This window comes from Geotrypetes seraphini, chromosome 7 (assembly GCF_902459505.1).
Source record: "Geotrypetes seraphini chromosome 7, aGeoSer1.1, whole genome shotgun sequence".
Classification (NCBI taxonomy): Eukaryota; Metazoa; Chordata; class Amphibia; order Gymnophiona; family Dermophiidae; genus Geotrypetes; species Geotrypetes seraphini.
This window is the reverse complement of record NC_047090.1, coordinates 153,521,348-153,543,586: the sequence shown is the minus strand read 5'-3', so window position 1 is coordinate 153,543,586 and position 22,239 is coordinate 153,521,348. Positions and strand designations below refer to the sequence as shown.

The 22,239-nt window shown below is 43.0% G+C and overlaps 1 protein-coding gene across 1 annotated transcript in view; it reads right to left on the bottom strand.

The window, feature by feature from the left end:
* The window catches only part of AHNAK2 (AHNAK nucleoprotein 2), a 133,091-nt gene that overhangs the window by 4,543 nt on the left and 106,309 nt on the right, over positions 1-22,239 (bottom strand). The window contains exons 4-8 of the mRNA XM_033953266.1: positions 20,021-20,128; positions 15,655-15,796; positions 10,948-11,114; positions 2,190-7,250; positions 159-2,087 (exon numbers count right to left, since the gene is read on the bottom strand). Of these exons, the coding sequence (XP_033809157.1) occupies positions 159-2,087; positions 2,190-7,250; positions 10,948-11,114; positions 15,655-15,796; positions 20,021-20,128 (7,407 nt within the window). The remainder of the gene's footprint in view (positions 1-158; positions 2,088-2,189; positions 7,251-10,947; positions 11,115-15,654; positions 15,797-20,020; positions 20,129-22,239) is intronic.

Sequence of the window (22,239 nt, the reverse complement as noted above, 5' to 3'; positions counted from 1 at the left end):
AGAGCCTTGATTTCTTTGGGTTCAGGTAGTAATGTTTCTCCTTCTAGATGTGGCTCCCCGAGAATGTCTTCTTCTAGGCCCTTCCCCTTTTGGGGAGATTTACGGAATGATGGCATTTTTATTTTAAACCTTTTTGCTTTGCTTTTCTCTTCTTTTACTTCGAGATCTCCAGAGGACGGAATACCAACCACAGTGGCTCCTTCCTTGCTTTCAAGTTCTGGCTGTTTGACTTGATGATCGCCTTCGACTGCGGTTCCTGGTATTTCAGCCTCTGATTCACTCGATTCTGTTTCATTTTGGCCACGTGTACCCTTTCTGGAGAAGAGGCCAAAGGAAGGCAAGCCGATTTTGGGCATTTTAAAGGAACTTTCTGCCATACCAGGTTCAATCACTGCAGGTGTGATTTCACTTTCAACTGTTAATTTCTTGGTCTCGGCTTCATGCTCCTCCATCTGTACCTCTGATTTTGCAATTGAAATGTCTATGCTAGGGAGACTAAGATCAAGTGTTGGAGCTTTCAGGTCAGGTTTAGTAAAGATTGGGAGTTTTACAGAAGGCACTTGCATTTTCCAGGCGGCAGATTCACTTTCTCTATCAGGGACTTTGGCCTTTACATCCAATGCTGATGCCTCAATTGGAGCCACTGCAGCTTCCACATCTGCTGCAACTGCTGGTTGGATGACATCTGTTTCTGCTATGGCTATGGGTGCAGCAGCAGCAATGGTCTCTGTATAAGGAAACGCACCAAACTTGGGCATTTGAAATTTGGGAAACGTAATTGCGCCTTCTAGACCTGAATGTTTTACTTCCTTACTTTCTAGAGACCTTTGAGATGATGCAGTTGCTACTTCAGGTTCCAACTCTTTTCCTTCAGTGGACGGTTGCATGTCTGGGACTCTGAAGTCTTTCACAGTCTCAACAATTAAGGCACTAACATCTGGAAGCTTCTTTTTATCTCCTTCTGGTATGTCATGTTTGGATAGAATCACGTCGACTGCTGGCAAAGTGGCATCTGCAGTTGATTCCAATTTGGGCAATTCTGCTTTAGGCAAGTGCATGTGTACTTCGCTTGCTGCTGCCTTGACTGGGTCAAAACTGATGGTTTTTTCTCCTGACGTTATCTCCACTTTTGCCTCTGCATCCGGTTTACTCAGCGACAGATCTCCTTCCGCGCTTTGTACAACCATATCTACTTCAGGAGCCCTTGGTTGGGAGGAACCGAAAGAAGGCTTTCTTATTTTAGGTGCTTTTATTATGCTCTTCTTTCCTTTTATTTCCAGCTCTGTACTGTCCACATCTATATCTGCTTTCTCGTCCTGAGTTTGAGAAAGTTGGATTTCAGCCTCTGCTAAGGTTGAGGGCATAGTTATTTTTGTGTCCCCAGGGCCTGCTTGAACATCCAGTTGGCCAGCAGTTCCCTTTTTGGAGAATGGACCAAATGAGGGTAATTTAAGTTTTGGCATTTTAAAAGAACTCCCTACAGCCTCCTTCTCAATCCCTGCAGGTTCTATTTGTCCTTCTATTTTCAATGGTTCACTCTGTCCCTCTAGCTCTTGAGTGTGTACCTCTGATTTTAGAGTTGCGATGTCTACTGAAGGTAGACTAATGTCAACCTTTGGTGCTTTCATGTCAGGTTTAGTGAACTGTGAGAGTTTCACGATGGGCATCTGTATTTTATACTCTGCAGATTCACTTTCTCCTTGAGAGGCTTTGGCATGTATATCATCCAGAGAAGGCTCAGCTGTAGAGAGCGTAGTTTCTACATCTGCTGTAAGTGTTGGTAGGGAAATGTCAGCTTCAGGTTTGACTATGATTACAGTAGCATCAATCGTTCTTGGTTCAGGAGGCAAAACAGTAAACTTGGGCTTCTCAAATTTGGGAAATACAATTTTGCCTTCAGGTCCTGTAAAGTCAATGCCCTTAGTTTCTGCTGAAATCTCATCAAGCTGTTCTGTAATACCAATTTGTGGTTCCTTTGCTTCTATGGAAACTCCGACATCGAGAGCCTTGATTTCTTCGGGTTCAGGTAGTAATGTTTCTCCTTCTAGATGTGGCTCCCCGAGAATGTCTTCTTCTAGGCCCTTCCCCTTTTGGGGAGATTTACGGAATGATGGCATTTTTATTTTAAACCTTTTTGCTTTGCTTTTCTCTTCTTTTACTTCAAGATCTCCAGAGGACGGAATACCAACCACAGTGGCTCCTTCCTTGCTTTCAAGTTCTGGCTGTTTGACTTGATGATCGCCTTCGACTGCGGTTCCTGGTATTTCAGCCTCTGATTCACTCGATTCTGTTTCATGTTGGCCACGTGTACCCTTTCTGGAGAAGAGGCCAAAGGAAGGCAAGCCGATTTTGGGCATTTTGAAGGAACTTTCTGCCATACCAGGTTCAATCACTGCAGGTGTGATTTCACTTTCAACTGTTAATTTCTTGGTCTCGGCTTCATGCTCCTCCATCTGTACCTCTGGTTTTGCAATTGAAACATCTATGCTAGGGAGACTAAGATCAACTGTTGGAGCTTTCAGGTCAGGTTTAATAAAGATTGGGAGTTTTACAGAAGGCACTTGCATTTTCCAGGCGGCAGATTCACTTTCTCTATCTGGGACTTTGGCCTTTACATCCAGTGCTGATGCCTCAATTGGAGCCACTGCAGCTTCCACATCTGCTGCAACTGCTGGTTGGATGACATCTGTTTTTGCTATGGCTATGGGTGCAGCAGCAGCAATGGTCTCTGTATAAGGAAACGCACCAAACTTGGGCATTTGAAGTTTGGGAAACGTAATTGCGCCTTCTAGACCTGAATGTTTTACTTCCTTACTTTCTAGAGACCTTTGAGATGATGCAGTTGCTACTTCAGGTTCCAACTCTTTTCCTTCAGTGGACGGTTGCATGTCTGGTACTCTGAAGTCTTTCACAGTCTCAACAATTAAGGCACTAACATCTGGAAGCTTCTTTCTATCTCCTTCTGGTATGTCATGTTTGGATAGAATCACGTCGACTGCTGGCAAAGTTGCATCTGCAGTTGATTCCAATTTGGGCAATTCTGCTTTAGGCAAGCGCATGTGTACTTCGCTTGCTGCTGCCTTGACTGGGTCAAAACTGATGGTTTTTTCTCCTGACGTTATCTCCACTTTTGCCTCTGCATCCGGTTTACTCAGCGACAGATCTCCTTCCGCGCTTTGTACAACCATATCTACTTCAGGAGCCCTTGGTTGGGAGGAACCGAAAGAAGGCTTTCTTATTTTAGGTGCTTTTATTTTGCTCTTCTTTCCTTTTATTTCCAGCTCTGTACTGTCCACATCTACATCTGCTTTCTCGTCCTGAGTTTGAGAAAGTTGGATTTCAGCCTCTGCTAAGGTTGAGGGCATAGTTATTTTTGTGTCCCCATGGCCTGTTTGAACATCCAGTTGGCCAGCAGTTCCCTTTTTGGAGAATGGACCAAATGAGGGTAATTTAAGTTTTGGCATTTTAAAAGAACTCCCTACAGCCTCCTTAATCCCCGCAGGTTCTATTTGTCCTTCTATTTTCAATGGTTCACTCTGTCCCTCTAGCTCTTGAGTGTGTACCTCTGATTTTAGAGTTGCAATGTCTACTGAAGGTAGACTAATGTCAACCTTTGGTGCTTTCATGTCAGGTTTAGTGAACTGTGAGAGTTTCACGATGGGCATCTGTATTTTATACTCTGCAGATTCACTTTCTCCTTGAGAGGCTTTGGCATATATATCATCCAGAGAAGGCTGAGCTGTAGAGAGCATAGTTTCTACATCTGCTGTAAGTGTTGGTAGGGAAATGTCAGCTTCAGGTTTGACTATGATTACAGTAGCATCAATCGTTCTTGGTTCAGGAGGCAAAACAGTAAACTTGGGCTTCTCAAATTTAGGAAATACAATTTTGCCTTCAGGTCCTGTAAAGTCAATGCCCTTAGTTTCTGCTGAAATCTCATCAAGCTGTTCTGTAATACCAATTTGTGGTTCCTTTGCTTCTATGGAAACTCCGACATCGAGAACCTTGATTTCTTTGGGTTCAGGTAGTAATGTTTCTCCTTCTAGATGTGGCTCCCCGAGAATGTCTTCTTCTAGGCCCTTCCCCTTTTGGGGAGATTTATGGAATGATGGCATTTTTATTTTAAACCTTTTTGCTTTGCTTTTCTCTTCTTTTACTTCAAGATCTCCAGAGGACGGAATACCAACCACAGTGGCTCCTTCCTTGCTTTCAAGTTCTGGCTGTTTGACTTGATGTTCGCCTTTGACTGCGGTTCCTGGTATTTCAGCCTCTGATTCACTCGATTCTGTTTCATGTTGGCCACGTGTACCCTTTCTGGAGAAGAGGCCAAAGGAAGGCATGCCGATTTTGGGCATTTTGAAGGAACTTTCTGCCGTACCAGGTTCAATCACTGCAGGTGTGATTTCACTTTCAACTGTTAATTTCTTGGTCTCGGCTTCATGCTCCTCCATCTGTACCTCTGGTTTTGCTATTGAAATGTCTGTGCTAAGGAGACTAAGATCAACTGTTGGAGCTTTCAGGTCAGGTTTAGTAAAGATTGGGAGTTTTACAGAAGGCACTTGCATTTTCCAGGCGGCAGATTCACTTTCTCTATCAGGGACTTTGGCCTTTACATCCAGTGCTGATGCCTCAATTGGAGCCACTGCAGCTTCCACATCTGCTGCAACTGCTGGTTGGATGACATCTGTTTCTGCTATGACTATGGGTGCAGCAGCAGCAATGGTCTCTGTATAAGGAAACGCACCAAATTTGGGCATTTGAAATTTGGGAAACGTAATTGCGCCTTCTAGACCTGAATGTTTTACTTCCTTACTTTCTAAAGCCGTTTGATATGACGCTGTTGAAGTATCAGGTTCTTGTTCCTTCCCTTCAGTGGATGTTTGAACATACAGGAATCTGTAGTCTTTCAGAATCTGATTGGTTAAATCATTAATATCTCTACGGTTTTCTTTTTCTTCCTCTATTGTATGATGGGTATGTTTGCTGTTTATGTTGCTTTGGATTTTTTCTGTGTCAATAGAATCAAATGAGGTGAATTTTGTGTTCCAAATTTGGAAATTATTACAAACTTTTTCTGTGTTTTCTAGCACTCTTTGTTGCTCTCTGTCTAATTCTTTGCTCTGTTCATGAAGCTGTTGTATGTGTTCCTCTGTTTTCTGATGTATAATGTTTGTTGAAGTAAATGTAATTTCAGGTTTGGTGAATAATGCAATTTTGACAGTGGGTAATTCGAGTTTCCACTCAGGAAATTCACTCTCATTAGCTATTGGTTTGTCTTTCTGCTTTTGCATGAAGGTATCTGTTTTATCTGTTACCATCGCTTTCAAGATTTCATCCGTTTCAGGTCTGACTATGAGAATTTCATTATCAGTCTTTTTAGCTTTATGGAGGAAATCAGTAGATTCTGTTTTTTGGAATTGTGGATATTGTATGGAGCATTCTTGCAATTTGGCATATTTTTCTGTTGTGGTATGTAATTCTAAATTATGCTGTGGAGTTGATGTCTTTTGTGTTTCATCATTTACATCTTTGCTTTTTAGAGTTTCAAGAAATTTGTTTTCATTGTTTGCATCTGAGGATTTATATTTGGTTAGGGTGACATTATCTTCTGGCAATCTATCCTCTTTATCTATTCTTAATAGTTTCTCTTCTTTGATTGAAAATCCTACCTTTGGGATTTTTATTTTTGGCATATGTGCTAACTTATTAGTGCTCTCAATTATTTTATCACTATCAATATCAGCTTCTTTTCTTCTTATCTTCTTTCTAATATCTGGATTTGTTATAGTTTCTGGTTCCTTATGTATCTGTAAAATATCTTTCTCTTTCTGTAGAAGACAGATTTCTATTTCAGAGGGTTTTGGGTCAGTTAGTGATTCTTTTAATGTAATGGATTTTTCTTTTGGCCCTTTAAAGTCAACCGTTGAGGGTTTCATTTCAGTTTCAGTGCTTCTAATCTGCACATCGAAATCTCTAGTTGTTTCAATGGTCCTGTCTTGATTTTTGTTGGTTTCACCATCATCGTGTCCTGTTTCGTTTCTAGTGAGCTCTCCGAAGGATGGAAGGTTGAGTTTTGGCATTGTCAATGAACCCCCATGTTTTTCATGTCTAGTCTTATTCATTTTTCTTTCACTTTCACTTGTTATATATCTCCACTCTGTATCCATTTTCTCTTCCTTTGTCACTGAATTCTCTTCAGATGGTAACCCCGTTTCCTCTTTTGCTGCTCTGGTGTAAAGCTTTGGCAGTTTAGGCATTTTAATTATTGGCATTTTCCAGCTTAAGATATCTGATTGCGCTTCCAAAGTATGGTTTATCATTTCTTGTCCTGGACTTTCTATTCCAAGTTCACTTGTTACCTTTTGGAATCTTGCATCTGGCTCATCTTTGGTGTTGTCACCTTCAGTTTCAGTCCTTTTTTCTGCTGGAGCGAAAGCAGCAAACTTTGGCGTTTGGAGTATAGGTATTTGAATCTTCCAATCTGGATCTCTAGGTTTCATTTCTTGATATGTCATTTTGTCCAGTGATTCTGTTTGATGCAGCTGTTCAGGCATTGTTGATTCTAGAGCCTGTGCTGTAATTGTTTGAGTATTCATATCTGTAGAAGGCATTTTGAATACAGATAAGAACTCTGTGTGTTTTGGAATACTTATTTCAACTTCAGGATACACTCTAGTATGAACTGAACTTTCACTGTATTTGTTTTTCAACTCGTTGTTTTCATTATCTTGTACTTCTGTTCTTTTTTGTAAATTTATATCAGCAGAAGTACAGCAATCAAAAGGTAAAATCTTAGTCATTTGAACATCCATTGGAGCAGTTGTTAACTTTGTGCTCCAATCACTGCCATCTCCTTCCACGGCTAATTTCTCTGTTTCACATATCACTGTATGTTGTATTTCTGATACCTGATTGTCTTCTGTTTTCCTTTTGTGTACCTTGAAACCAAGGAATTTCAGTTTATTTTGATTCCCTTTTTTACCTACCAAGCACTTTTCTTCTCTCTGAAACTGGGACTCCATATTGGTGCTTGCCAAAGAAATATCCGATCTGATTTCCTCAAAGGTTTCTGATGTACTACGAGATCTTCGGTGTCCCAGAATCTTGCTACTCTTGATTGATGGGAATTTAGGCCATGACAGTCTCTCCCTTTTTGATCTCATTGGTTTATGTTCTCTTCTCTTAACAGTTACTTTATCTTTTTCTCTTTCTTCACTTATTCCCAATGTGTTATCAGTAGTGTCTTTCCCCTAAAAATAAAGTTTATAAATATAATTATTTTCATACAGCATACAAATATAATTTTATAGAGATCCAAGTAGCATTTGCTTTAAAAAAAAAAAAAAAAAAAAGGGGGGGGGTGGGGGAGGCATTTTCAAAGTAATCTGACTGCCTAAAAATATTTTGGTGGCAAGATCTGCTCCTGTGAAAATCTATCCCTGCTTAGCACTTCCTGCTGGTGGCATTCAGAAATCAACAGTGGAGCAAGGAGGAGGTAAGCTTACCTTCTCCTGCACTAGGACAAGGGAGCTGATGGCAAAGAAACATTGCCATAGCCAGACACCCAATTTTGGTGGGCCTAAGCCCAAAGTGGGTAGGCACAGGAATCCCATCCTGTGATCTCTCCCTCCCCTCCCCTCCAGGCTATTGAAGGGGGTCTCTTAACTGCGCTCCCCCAATCCCCTATACCTTTTAAGTCCTTCAGTTCTTTGCCAGCAGAACCAACGACTCATACCTGCTGCTGATGCTGGCCCTGAGCCTTCTCTTTGATATAACTTCCTGGTCCTGCGAACAGGAAGTTACATCAGAGGGGAGACTTGGGATCAGCAAGAGCAGCGCAGCCGCTGCTGGCCAAAACCTAAAGGATGTGAAAGTTACTGGGGGATGGGGGAGTGTAGTTAAGAGACTCCTGATTGCCTGGGGGGAAAGGTAGGAGAGATGCTGGGAGTCTTCAGTTGGTGGGGCTTGGGGATCCCTGCCAACCACATGACAACTGTTTTGCTGCTGGATGGGCCTGAATTCAAAGTGGGTGAGCCCACCCATGGTTATGCCACTGAAAAAGAGAAGAGGGGTAAGAGGAAGAAAACATAAGAGAAAGAATGGTCAGGTTGCGGGAGGTTTTCTTATAATGTTGGGGTTTTAGGGGGGTGGATGGAAGTTTGGAAAATCGGCTTTTGGTTTATGTGCTGCCAAGTATCAGCCTGAATACTTTTTGAATTATGTTGAGAAATATTGTTTCATTTCATTTTGGATCAAGAACTGGCTAGCAGGAAAGTCCCTCTAAGTAGAAATTAAAAGAAACATTTCTAGGTACTGTATCATTTATTTTGAATTACATGAACACACTCTATAATACAGATAATATGTAGAAATTAAAAAAATCAAAAAAACCCAAAAAGAATCAAAATGATACCTTTTTTATTGGACTATCTTCTACAATCTAGAGCATGGTTAGATTAGCTTTTGAAGGTAATCCTTCTTCTTCAGATCAGATTATTTTTGAAAACTAATCTAACCCTACTCTAGATCAGTGTTCTTCAACTGCCAGTCCGCAGAAATATCCTGCTGGTCCGTGCAAGGCCGGTGAGATCAGGGCTTCCTCCTCTCCGCTCTCAGTACTTGCCTGTAGTGTCAGCGCAGCGCAGCAATTCACTTTGGCAGCCTTGGGGCTTTTGATCAGTCGCGGGCCGCCTCTGATGATGCAACTTCCTCTTTTCTCAGAGGCGGGCACGACCCGTCAAAAGCCCCAAGGCTGTCGAAGTGAATCGCTGTCCTGACGCTACTGCAGGCAAGTACTGAGAGCTGCTCTTCCCCTGTTCCTCGTGTGCATCCTGGAAGCATTTTCTCTTTATGTGTGTATATAAAAATACACTTGCACTGGCTCTATTATGCATAGATGTATGAGCAGATTCATGTTACTTCAGATCTGTATTTTCCTATATTTCTTAATGGTAGTTGTAGTCGGGGGTATTTTCTGAGGAGCTGGGTTGAATCTGTGCTAATTTGGAGCCTGATGTGTTCACCAAAGCTTAGCCTACCCTATTATACAGCATTGGTTGACATCCCCTCCCCTCCCCCCAATTAAAGCAGCTATAGAAAAGAAAATGCTGCCAGTTTCCTCTCCTTGTCATGTCTGTTTTATTGGGATTATTTGAAAGATACAGACCTCTCATCAGAGCCTCATTTCCTTTCCTACCCCTTCTGGGACCCTTCATGCTGTATTCAGGATGAACTCGGGTGCCCCGTTGCAGATATCCAAGGAGAAGATGTACAAAAAACAGAAACTCAACAGCCTTTTATTTCTCAAAGAACGTTCTGTGCAGATGAGGGGAAAGAGGTGTGTTGGCATTAGTTAAAGGTTTAGGTACATGATTTTTTAATTTTTGGTAACAGTGTAGAGCAGAGTGTGATCATATTTACTTTTGACACAGAATAGTCTATTATTGAGAAAGACATGGGGGGAGCTATGCTTACCCTGGATCGGTAGCATGGAATATTACTACTCCTTGGGTTTTGGCCAGTACTAGTGACCTGGATTGGCCACTGTGAGAACGGGCTACTGGGCTTGACCCAGTAAGACTATTCTTATGTTCTTATAGTTTTGGTTGATTAATCATGGGTTTTTTCAGAAGTAGAATATTGGTTGTACCTATTTTGTTAGGTTGCTGTACTCTTTTTCATGGATTTTTGTATTTTTTACTTCTGTAATTTGACTTGTTTTATTTTGTTTATAAAATCAATACAATTTTAAGTGGAGAATATATCAGATTTGAAATATGTATCCTGCTAGAACTGGTGTTAAACATAACTGGGGACTGCAAAGCCCAGGCAGTGCGTCTTTAGCTTCCAGCTGGCTTAGGGCTCTCTCTGACCAGGGGGCAATTGCCCTAGTTGCACTCTCCTAACACTGTTCCTGTCATGTGTGACTGTTGTATTCTGTTAGCATGATATTTTTGTGTACCATTCTGTAATAATTTGGCTTATTCAGTTTTCTTGATAGTAGAGGGGATATATGTAAAGGGGAGGGAAGACGGGTTTTGTTGATCCTTGCCCTGTATTATTTGTATTTATAAAATGACAATTGTACAGAATATTGTTTCTTTTTATACTTTAATAAAATATGTTCAATATAAAATCATAATTATTTGAGACTTGTGCGGATGGGATCAAATGGTTTGTGGGGACCGAGCTTGCGGGAATGGGGCGGAGATGGTGTTTTAATTTCAGTCTTAGTAGTTTGCCGGTCCACAAAATAATTATTTTATTTCCGCCGGTCCATAGGTGTAAAAAGGTTGAAGAACACTGCTCTACATCAGTGTTTCTCAAGTCGGTCCTGGAGTACCCCCTTGCCAGTCAGGTTTTCAGGCTAACCACAATGAATATGCATGAAAGAAACTTGCATATAATGGAGGCAGTGCTTGCAAATCAAGTTTATGAATATTCATTGTGGATATCCTGAAAACCTGACTGGCAAGGGGGTACTTCAGGACCGACTTGAGAAACACTGATCTAGATAGTCCAATAAAAAAGGTATCACTTGGGGCTCCTTGTATCAAGTCGCGCTAGTGGGGGTTAATGCGCGTGACTTTTCATCATGCGCTAACCCCCGTACTGGCCAAAAACTACCACCTGCTCAAGAGGCGGTAGCGGCTAGCGGTTTAATGCGCGCTGTTACGCACGTTAAACCGCTGGCGTGGCATGATAAAAGGAGCCCTTGGATTTGTTTTATTTATTTATTTAATTTGTTTTCTATCCCGCTCTCCCCAAAGAGCTCAGAACGAGTTACAGGTTAACATACATAATATACGGTTAACAGGTTGCAATTTGCCATAGCCACTTGCTTTGCTTTGTTTTATTTTTTTATTTCTACATAATATCTTTAAGAGTGAACTAGCACAGCCGCCACACTATGTCTCTCATAATAGAGATGAACTCAGATGTCTTTACCTGTGTTTTATCTTTCGTAGACTGCACCACAAGATGTGACTCTTCTTTTAAAAGTTTGCGCTTAAGATTAAATTGCACTTTATATGGCTCCGCATACTGTAGAATCTTCAATGCATCCTCATACTTAATATTATCAAAATATATAGTTGCACTTAAAAGTTGATCTCCTGGAAAACATTTTTTTGCTAGGTTATAATTTTATTGTTCAAAGCATGTCCATTTTATTAACAAACCATATAAATAATGATAATTTAAAACTAAAGAGAGAGCATCATTAGGGTTAGCAGAAGTCTTAGGGCTCTTTTTACTAAGATGGGCTAGCGTTTTTAGCGCGCGGTAACCCCGCTCTATGTGCCAAAAACTAACACCAGCTCAATGGAGGCATTAGCGTCTAGCGCACGCTAAAACCGCTAGCGCAGCTTAGTAAAAGGAGCCCTTAGTATCATCAGCGATGACCTCCATTATAAAAAAGAGAAATGCAAGTCAATTTTCAATAACATGTCTGTTATGAAATGGTAGTGTAACGTTGGCAGTGGTGCACCGATGTGTAAGTACACTATTAGGGGCATTTAAAAAAAACTAAGACATCCAAAAATCTGCATAAATCAGAACATGGACGTCCAACAGGTGCTGATATTCGAAACCCTTTTTCTGGATGTCTTGTGAGGTGTTCTACCCGCTGTGCATCCAAGACTAAAGAGCAGCATGTTGGAGGCATGTTGTGGGTGGGCTTTGGGCAGACTTGGACATCTTCTGGCGATAATTAAATGTTTCTCAAGACTTTCTAGAAGGAACTTAGATGTTCTGAGCTACACTTCTTTTAAAAGTATCTAGGTGCCGAAAAGGTATCCAAACTGACCAGATGACCACTGGAGGGATTAAGTAATGACCTCCCACACACTCCCCCAGTGGTCATTGACCCCCTTACACCCCCAAACCCCTGAATGAAACAGTAAATACCTGTCACTAGAACAGTAGCATCTGGTATGGGAAAGCCTAGTACAGCATCACACAGGTATCTTAAGTAGCCTGGTGGGTGGGTGGGTGCACCATGGAGCAACATAAAGGCTTTATAATATTCTCAGTTTTATTTTCCATTCCTTTCCTAATAATTCCTATTTGCTTTCATAGCTGCAGCTGGACACTGAGCAGTAGTCTTTAATGTGACAATACCTTTGCTGTGTATTATGTGGATTTATTGATTGACCAGCATCACTTTTAAATAAACATTTACTACTACTACTACTACTACATATATAGCACTGAAGGGCGTACACAGAGCTGTACATTATGACATTTATAGATGATCCCTGCTGGGAAGAGCTTATAATCTAATTTGGACAGACAGACATGACATATAGGGTTGGAGATGCAGAACCCAAGGTGAGAGGAGTTAGCAGTCAAAAGCACTCTCGAAGAGGTGGGCTTTTAACTGGGCCTTGAACACTGCCAGAGATGGAGCCTGCCATAGGGATTCGGGCAGCTTGTTCCAAGAATATGGTGCAGTAAGGTAGAAAGGACAGAGTCTGGAGTTGGCAGTTGAAGAGAAGGGCACAGAAAGGAGGGTCTTACCAGCTGACCGGAGCATAGGGGGAGATAAGCAAAGAGAAATAGTGAGGGACAGCTGAGGAGTGCATTTGTAGATTAGTAAGAAGAGTTTGAATTGTATTCGGAAACATTTGTATCAAGATCATCGATTCCACAGTTCTTGTCCTTTGCTTTGGTCTCTCAATGATGACACCTTCAGATATTCCATATTACATAAAAATAGACGGCAGATAAGGGCCACGGCCCATCCAGTCTGCCCACCCTAATGACCCTCCCCTACCTTTGCCCTGTGAATAGATCCCATGTGTCGATCCCATTTGGCCTTAAAATCAGGCACGCTGCTGGCCTCAATCACCTGAAGTGGAAGACTATTCCAGTGATCAACCACCCTTTCAGTTAAAAAGAATTTCCTGGTGTCACCTCGTAGTTTCCCGCCCCTGATTTTCCACGGATGCCCTCTTGTTGCCGTGGGATCCTTGAAAAAGAAGATATCTTCCTCCGCCTCGATGCGGCCCGTGAAATACTTGAACGTCTCGATCATGTCCCCCCTCTCTCTGCGCTCCTCGAGCGAGTATAGCTGTAATTTGTCTAGCCGTTCTTCGTACGGGAGATCCTTGAGTCCCGAGACTATACGGGTGGCCATTCTCTGAACCGACTCCAGTCTCAGCACATCCTTGCGATAATGCGGCCTCCAAAATTGCACACAGTATTTCAGGTGGGGGCCTTACCATGGATCTATACAATGGCATAATGACTTACGGCTTACGGCTGACGAAACTCCTGCGTATGCAACCTATGATTTGCCTTGCCTTGGATGAAGCTTGCTCTACTTGATTGGCAGCCTTCATGTCCTCACTGACGATCACCCCTAAGTCTCGTTCTGCTACCGTTCTTGTTAGGATCTCGCCATTAAGGGTATAAGTCTTGCATGGATTATGGCTGCCCAGGTGCATAACTTTGCATTTTTTGGCATTGAAGCTGAGTTGCCAGTTCCTAGACCAGCGCTCCAGTAGGAGCAGGTCGTGCATCATGTTGTCGGGCATTGAATCTTTGTCCGTTGTGCATTTGCCCACTACACTACTTAGTTTGGCGTCATCAGCGAATAATGTTATTTTACCTCGAAGCCCTTCTGCCAAGTCTCTTATTATTTGCTGTTTCACATTCATGCAGTTTTTGCATGTGCTCTAGGTGGTACAGAGTCATCTGGCCTCATCACCTCCACCCTTGTCATAATATTGCTCATGGGAGAGTGTGGCGCAATGGTTAAAGCTACAGTCTCAGCACCCTGAGGTTGTGGGTTCAACCCACACTGCTCCTTATGACCCTGGGCAAGTCACTTAATCCCCCCATTGCCCCAGGTACGTTAGATAGATTGTGAGCCCATTGGGACAGAGAGGGAAACTGCTTGAGTACCTGAATAAATGCCTGTAAACCGTTCTGAGCTCCTCTGGGAGAACAGTATAGAAAATTGAATGAATAAATAATTTAAATGGTTGGAACCCCAGTGGAACTAGTTAGATTGCTGGGATTGGTATCACAAGGAGAAATCAGAGGAGAAATATAAAATAGCTAGAAACATTGCTCAAAAACTTGTGGACACTTGCCCCCTCCCTCTGCCTGGGATACAGTGGCATAGTAAAGGGAGGGGGCAAGAGGGGAGGTCTGCCCTGGATGCCATCTTGCTCATGGTGCCACCACCCCTCCTCTCTGCCCCCCTTCCCACTCCTCCCCCTGCTGCACGCCTGCACCCCTTCCTTTCCCCCGTACCTTTTTAATGTCGGCACGAGCAGCCACCGACTTGCTGCCCATGTCGGCTTCGGCGCTCTCTCTGACGTCACTTCCGGGAAGTGATGTCAGAGAGAGTGCCAAAGCCGACGCGGGCAGTAAATTGGTGGCTGCTTGCGCTGAAGTTAAAAAAGAATGGAGGAAAGGAAGGGGTGCAGGTGTGCGTCAGGGGTGGGTGTTGCTCACCCTCACTAAGCCATTGCTGGCATATGTGTTGTTTCATTCATAAAAGACACATTGAGCAAAAGAACTAATACCAGGTCAGACGCATGATGGCTACATCTCATCTTCCCCTCTCTGCCTGGGGTAACTGGCAGGTGCTGAGAGGAACTGTTCATGAAACGGGGCACATGTAACGTCTTCTATCTCTTTTTGGATCTTTCAGGTTTCCAACATAAAAAATCATGTTTCTCTCAGGGACAATGTTTCCAAATTGGTTAGTTTTGCATATTCTCTCATCCTAATGAATCTTACTCCTAAATCAGGGCATGTGGAGTATAAAGGGGATGGGACTCGGTGGCATAGGAAGGGGGGGGAAGACTGTACTAGGTGCCATCTTGGTGGGGGTGCTGGCACCTCTTCTCTGGCTCTCCCACCCTTCCCCCACTGCATGCGCACCTTCCCACCCCCCATACTTGTGGATCTTCACCGGTGCAAGCAGCAGCACAAACCTGCTGCTTGCACTGGGCTTGGCTCTCCCTCTGATGTCACTTCCTGGTCAAAGGACCAGGAAGTGACAACAGAGGGAGAGCTGAAGCTGGCGCAGGAAGCAACTAGGAAGTTAAAGAGGTACGGGGGAAGGGGCACAAGTGCAGGGGAGGTGGCAGGAAAGGAGTGGGGGGCAGAGAAGAGGGCAGGGATGGGGTACCACCTCAGGCGCCTCCCACCCTCACTACGCCACTGATGGAATTTGATATACTGCTTTTTCTGCGAGTGGTTACAATTATTGTAGTTTACATATTTTAGACAGGTATTTATTTTTGTACCTGGGGCAATGAAGTGTTAAGTGACTTGCCCAGAGTCATAAGGAGCTGCAATGGAAATCAAACTCACAGGGTCCTGAGGCAGCTGCTAGGCTACTCCTTCGATTTAGTGCTAACGCTTGCCATGGTACTTGCTTTCTTCTGGAGTTCATAAGATGTAACATGTTTGCAACCTATCCAGGTACGCTTGGAAATTCTTTCTAATCCTGCCTGTGGCACCCAAAACAAATTTGCATCCTTTGAGTGTACAATGCTGATCATTTGAGAATCATCAACTCTCTTTGGTCTGTGCCTGAGTACAATTTGAAAAACAAACGTTGCTAAAATGAAATGTGAAAAAAGAAAAAAAAAAAAAAATCCCCAAACAATAGGAATACTAATTTGGGCTTACCTTCTTTAATGCTCAATATTTTTGAGTCAGGGGATTCTTTTATCACCTGCTGCACAAATATACCACTTTCTCCTCCCCCGGAGACACTAAAACCAGTGGCCCCTTCTTCAGCTTCTGTTGTTAGCATCACCTCCATGTGTTCCTAGAGACAAAGAAAACCAGGTAACGTAACAAAACTAATGGTCATTCAGCTGCACTTGGTTATCCTCTGCCAGATTCTGTATAGGTCGCTCAAAGTTGAGTGTGGATTGCAAATCCACGCAAACACTAATTTGCTAATAAGGCAGTAATTAGGAGACACGTGTGGATCTGCTCTATGCCCTATTCTAGTGGTTCCTAAACCTGTCCTGGGGGACCCCCCCCCCCCCAGTCGGTCAGGTTTCCAAGATATCCCTAATGAATATATAGTACATGTTTCACCACTTTACCATTACGGAGCTTCACTATTTTAAAACCCGCTTCAATTATTTATTAATAACAAATACCAAAGAAGCTGTTCAATACCCAATACACAAAACTTTATCATAAATATTGTAAATATGTTAAATATTTTATTATTCACCATAAATAATCCCACACAACACATTCATAATACATCAAACTCAATTTAAATAGTAATACTGTAATACCACACATTAAAATGGAGACCCTCCCCCCCTCAGTGCACTTATCATAAAGTTCCTCTTTCAAAAAATTTCTCCTAAATATAATCTCTTCTCAACTATTGGCAATCCATATTTAATGTTTCAGAATCTGTCTTCAAAAAGACTCTCGTTCCACAACAGTTCCCATTAGCTTTTGGTATATCAGCTTGAAATGGATAATTGGCTGATATACCAAAAGTTAATGGAAACTGTTGTGGAACAGCGAGAGTCTTTTTGAAGACAGATTCTGAAACATCAAATATGGATTGCACAACATGTTGAAAAGAACTTCCCCCCTCCCACCCACCCCCTAACAGCAGGTCACCCCATATTCCCCAAGAACCCCCTGTTGAGGATTTTGCAATGTTGCTTCAGTGCAATGTTCATTTTTTCTAAATAAAAAGTTACAAAAAAAAAAAAATGGATTGTCAATAGTTGAGAAGAGACATTATCCTCCTCTTTTACAAAGATGCGCTAAGCGGTTAGCGCATGCGTTGATTTAGCTTGCGCTAAATCCACGCTAAAATGCTTAGCGCACCTTTGTAAAAGAGGGCCTATATTCAGCAGAAATTTTTTGAAAGAAAAGAGGAACTTTATAATAAGTGCACTGAGGGGGGAGGGTCTCCATTTTAATGCATGATATTATTTAAATTGAGCTTGATGTATGATGAATGTGTTGTGTGGGATTATTTATGGTGAATAATAAAATATTTACAATATTTATGATAAAGTTTGTGTATAGGGTATTGAACAGCTTCTTTGGTATTTGGTAATGAATATGCATGAGGCAGATTTGTATATAATAGAGGTGACAGGCATGCAAATCTGCCTCATGCAGAATCATTAATAATAATAATTTTATTCTTATATACCGCCAAAGCCATGGAAGTTTGAGGCGGTTTACAGCAAGAAGCACTGGACAATCAGCGACGAGGTTACAATCAAAGTCAACAGTGCAATCTTACATAATGAAAGAAGTGGAAAGCTATATAGTTCTTAGCAAAGCTGTGTAGATTCTTAGTTTACAAATCGATTGAATAAACTCGTTTTTACCACTTTTCTAAAATTGAAGTAGGATGAGGAGAGCGTGATAAAGTTACTAAGCCAATCGTTCCATTTGCCTGCCTGGCTGGGGGGTCCCCTAGGACAGGTTTAAGAAGCACTGCCCTATTCTATAATATGCGCACCTAAATTTCATACTGTGCCACTCTAGAGGGGGCAGGGCCATGAGAGGGACATGGGCGTGCCAGGGACATTGCCAGAAATTTGGCGCAATATTATAGAATATCTAGATTTGCATACTTAAGTGCCATCTGGATGTCAGCTTTTACATCTTTGGTAGGCGTAAATCAGGGGTGTCCAATGTCGGTCCTCGAGGGCCGCAATCCAGTCGGGTTTTCAGGATTTCCCCAATGAATATGCATGAGATCTATTAGCATACAATGAAAGCAGTGCATGCAAATAGACCTCATGTATATTCATTGGGGAAATCCTGAAAATCCGACTGGACTGCGGCCCTCGAGGACCGACATTGGACACCCCTGGCGTAAATGCTCAGGCGCGAAATGCATGCTAAGCTAGTATTCCATAAAGGACATTCCACGCAGAGTGCCCTTTACAAAATGCTAGCTTAGTGTGGATCATCCCAACGCCTAACTTTGAGCATTATTAATTGAATTTCCCCCACAGTGCCTACAGCAGACTTTTGGATTACGTTAGCACATGGAATGAGATGTCAGGTAAATGGTTTTACTTGTGAAATCAGTATGGAAAAAGCTGCATCGATGCGCATGGTTCAGAAGTATTTGCAAAGTTAGGGACCGGTTCACTAGGGGCTCCTTTTACAAAGCCGCGCTAAGCGGGTTTAACGCGCGCAACTGTTCATCACGCGCTAACCCCCGCACTGGCCGAAAAACTACCGCCTGCTCCAGAGGAGGCGGGATCGGCTAGTGTGTCCGGCGGTTTAGCGCGTGCTATTACGCGTGTTAAACCGCCACCGCAGCTTCGTAAAAGGAGCCCTAGGTTTTTTGTATCACAAAACAGTTAAAAAGCCATAGCCAATGAAGTCCTTACTGAATGTTTTTCATACTATTCTGTGTTCTTCTGTATTGTGCATTGGATTTCCCTGGTAACCTTCTCTGTTTATATAAACAAGTACTTCAGGAAGTAACAGAACTAATTATTATATTTTGCTATGACAACCGTTCTTTAGGGAGTCAATATTCAGTGGGAGTTAATCAGTGAGAGCTGCTCCTAGCCAGGTAATTCCTGCTGACAGGTCTGGGGCAGATATTCACCAATACTTAACCAGTGAGTGCAGTTGAATATCTTCCAGTCTGCCATGGCATTTTTTTGGTTAGTGCCAGGGCAGTTTGGAGGCAAAGCACAGGGTTTCAGGATCTAGAAATCCGGAGGCTCGGCTCACAATCCTGAGGTTCAGGAGTCTTCTGTGCATTGCTGGTAACATCTGGAAAACTTCTGGTAGCAGCTGATAACATTGAGTGCTAGAAGTTGGATATGGCCCAGCATTCAATATCCAGGTCTACACTACCACAAGCTGAATTGATTGGCAAGGACATGTCACAATAGAAATGCAATGCCCTCTCTCTGCCGAACAGCTTAACCCAATGGACTGTTCTTTCTAAATAGGGTCTTTCAGTCACCAAATCAGGCCCAGATCATCATTGTCAATGATCAATACAAACTTAGGGCTCATTGCATACAAATCCAACTCATAAATATGCATTGTGGACATTCTGAAAACCTGACTGGCTGGGGTTTCCCCAGGGTAGGTTGGGGAACCACTGATCTAGAGGACAGCAATGCAGTTACACCATTATCAATTATCCAACTGTAACATCAATAAACTAAATGACTAACTGGGAAATTTCAGAACTCTTCAAAGGTATGAGATATATTTGCATTCAACGCGAGCAAGGCGTGCCAATATGTCTTATTGCATATTCGTTGTAGAAATCCTGAAAACCCAACTGGTTTGCAGGCCTCAAAAACCAGATTTGGGGAATCCTGTTCTAAACAATTCTACCAGGGTCCTCCTGGGAATATACAGACAAAGAACTGTAAGGCTATATTCCAGAGGCGGGCTGACCATTTGGGCAACTGGGCAGTATCCGAAGGCCCAGAGCAGTTAGACCCACTCGACTGATAACTCTCTCCATTCTGGTACTCCTTACCCGCTCCCCCACTCCAGCATTTCCCCTTTCTCTGACCCCAACCCTCCCCCTCTATTTACTTCAAAAAGTACCTGTCTTCATATAGGGCCCCAACATAGGCTGTCTGCCGCTGACTGTAACATTCTGCCACACCCTGCCCCTTTCTGATGTAACTTCCTGCTTTCACAAGGGTAGGCTGCAGCAGAGAGAAGGTTCTGGTCAGCAGCGAAATCCTATGCTGGGGTCCTGTATGGAAAAACTTTTGACGTAAATGTGGGAGAAGGGGAGAGCTGTGGGACCCTGGTGAGAGGGCCCATAACCCTTAATGTCTGGGGTCCCAGATCCCTGTCAGTCCGCCCATGCTATATATTGCCAATTGCCATATTTTCAGAGGTAAAGGTGCTCTATTCTGGTTTATACAGCTGAGGAACGCAGCCCTTCACATTCCATTGCTCTAAATCCTTTTTATGGTTTACTTCTGAAGTGCAGGATCTGATGAAAATCCAATACATTCCTAAACAATTTTAAAAAGTCTCAGTGTTTGCCTACCTCTGAGTCACTCATTTTGACAGATAATTGTCTTGTCTCAAATCCTTCTTCAAACTGAGATTTTTTAAAATCACCAGTGTATTCTTTGTGTGATATAGCCTCTTGTCTCTATAATAATAATAAAAAAGAGCTCCAATTACTTAATGATCAAAATAGCTAGAAACATTGTTTAATAACTTGTTTAGACCTGCCCTACCCATGCCTCAGGTATGTGTTATTCAGGTTATAAAGGACACATACTGAACAAAGCTATAGGCACACCCAGAGGTGTAGTGAGGGGGGGAGGACCACCCCAGGTGCCATCTTTGCGGGGGCAACAGTGCCTCTCCTTATCTCTGCCCCCCTCCCTCCCCGCATAACTTTTGATATGTTCACCGGTGCGAGTAACACCTTCCGCCTGCTGCTCGCACCGGCCTCGACTCCCTTCTGACGTCACGTCCTGGTCGCGGGACCAGGATATGACATTAGAAGGGAGCCAAGGCCGGCGCAAGCGGCAGATGGAAGGTTCTGCTCATACCAGTGATTATTTCAAGAGATACGCAGGGAAAGGCTTTTAAGCTGCAAAGGGCAGGGGGGGCACTGAAGAGCGGGGCACACGGTGCAGCGATGCTGGGCCCCTCTGCCCTAGGCACCAACCTACCTAGTTATGGGCATGCTGTGATTTGAGTTGACAGAAGTAAACTACAAAATTTATTTTTAGTTGATCAGCAGAAAGGGAAACATCCTGATCTTGGACACTTTTTTAGGTAATAATCTTACAACAAAGTCTTATTCTTTTTACGTATTCTATTCTGTACCACCTTTCATGGGACTACGTACAAAAGTTAAAAAGGAGAGGTCAGGACATTGGAAAGGAAGAGATTATAATTTGTGCATTTACAGGAGAATAAGTGTACTATGCAATTGGTGTACGCTTGCATTGTTCCATAGGGGATGGGCTGTCACTTAAAACAATAAGAAATTTCACTCACATGTCTCATGTCATTAGAACCTAAAAATGAGTAGATAAAACACGTGTTGTGGATTGTCCTTTGATGATAATACTATGCACTATGGGCCTGATTTTATAAACAGCGCCTAAGTCCTACGCACCATTGAGTGCAATTGACAGCCATTCACTAGGGGCCATTCATAGAATCGCACCTAGCAGTCTTAGGTGCCGATAGGCATTGAATCCTTAGGCATACTGCCATTTAGACTAGGGCTTTCTTGGCCTACGTCAACCACACCCAACATCCACTCCGGATCTGCTCCCAACCACACCTACTTACTGGTAGGTGCCTCAGTATAGATGTCTACCCAGTTAGGCTACCGGCTAACAAACACCAGCTTTAAAAAATTCACGGTAGAGGTTTTTACCGCGGGACGGTGAGGTAAATGCTCCGACGCTCATAGAATTCCTCGCCGGCCTGCAGTACAAATCTACCACAGCTTTGTAAAAGGAGCCCTAATTTTTTAAAAATTGATTTAAAATTGTTTTTTTAACGGTGCTTTCGATTATCCGTGAAGATTAAGCCAATTAAGGAAATGAAATTAGGCACCTAGATTTAGGGTTACCATATGGCTCCAGAAAAAGGAGGACGGATTGAGACACCCGGGTTTTACTTCCATTGAAAGCAATGGAAGTAAAACCCGGGTGTTTCAATCCGTCCTCCTTTTTCTGGAGCCATATGGTAACCCTACCTAGATTGGCTAGGCGTACCTAGATCTAGGTTCTTAACTTTAGGCATTTTTTTTTTTAATAGAACCAGGGTCTATGTGGAAAGGGCACATTATTTTGCAAAGAGAATGCACTCTTTCCCAAAAGTGGAGCCACCAGGTGCGCATGAGCTTAGGGTTACCAGACATCTGGATTGACTCGGACATGTCCTTGTTTTTGTTTGGGTTTTGAAAAGCTTCCAGCTCAGAACCACATCGCGAGGGCATCTGCGCATGCACGGATGCAATGCGGTGATGACACACGAGTGTGATGTCATTGTGTCCCACCTGCGCATGCGCAGATGCCCTCCTGATGCGGTTCCAAGCATGAGAACAGGTTGAGGGGGAGGGGCTGGGGGTGTGTGAATCAGGCAGAATGGGGTGGGCCCAGGTAGAACTGGGCAGGCCTGGGGCAGGGCCAAGGATCCAAATTTTACAATAGTAAAATCTAGTAACCCCTAAATGAGCTATTACACACCTGTGCCCTATTGGGAAAAGAGTGCCCTATTTCCAAAGAGAGG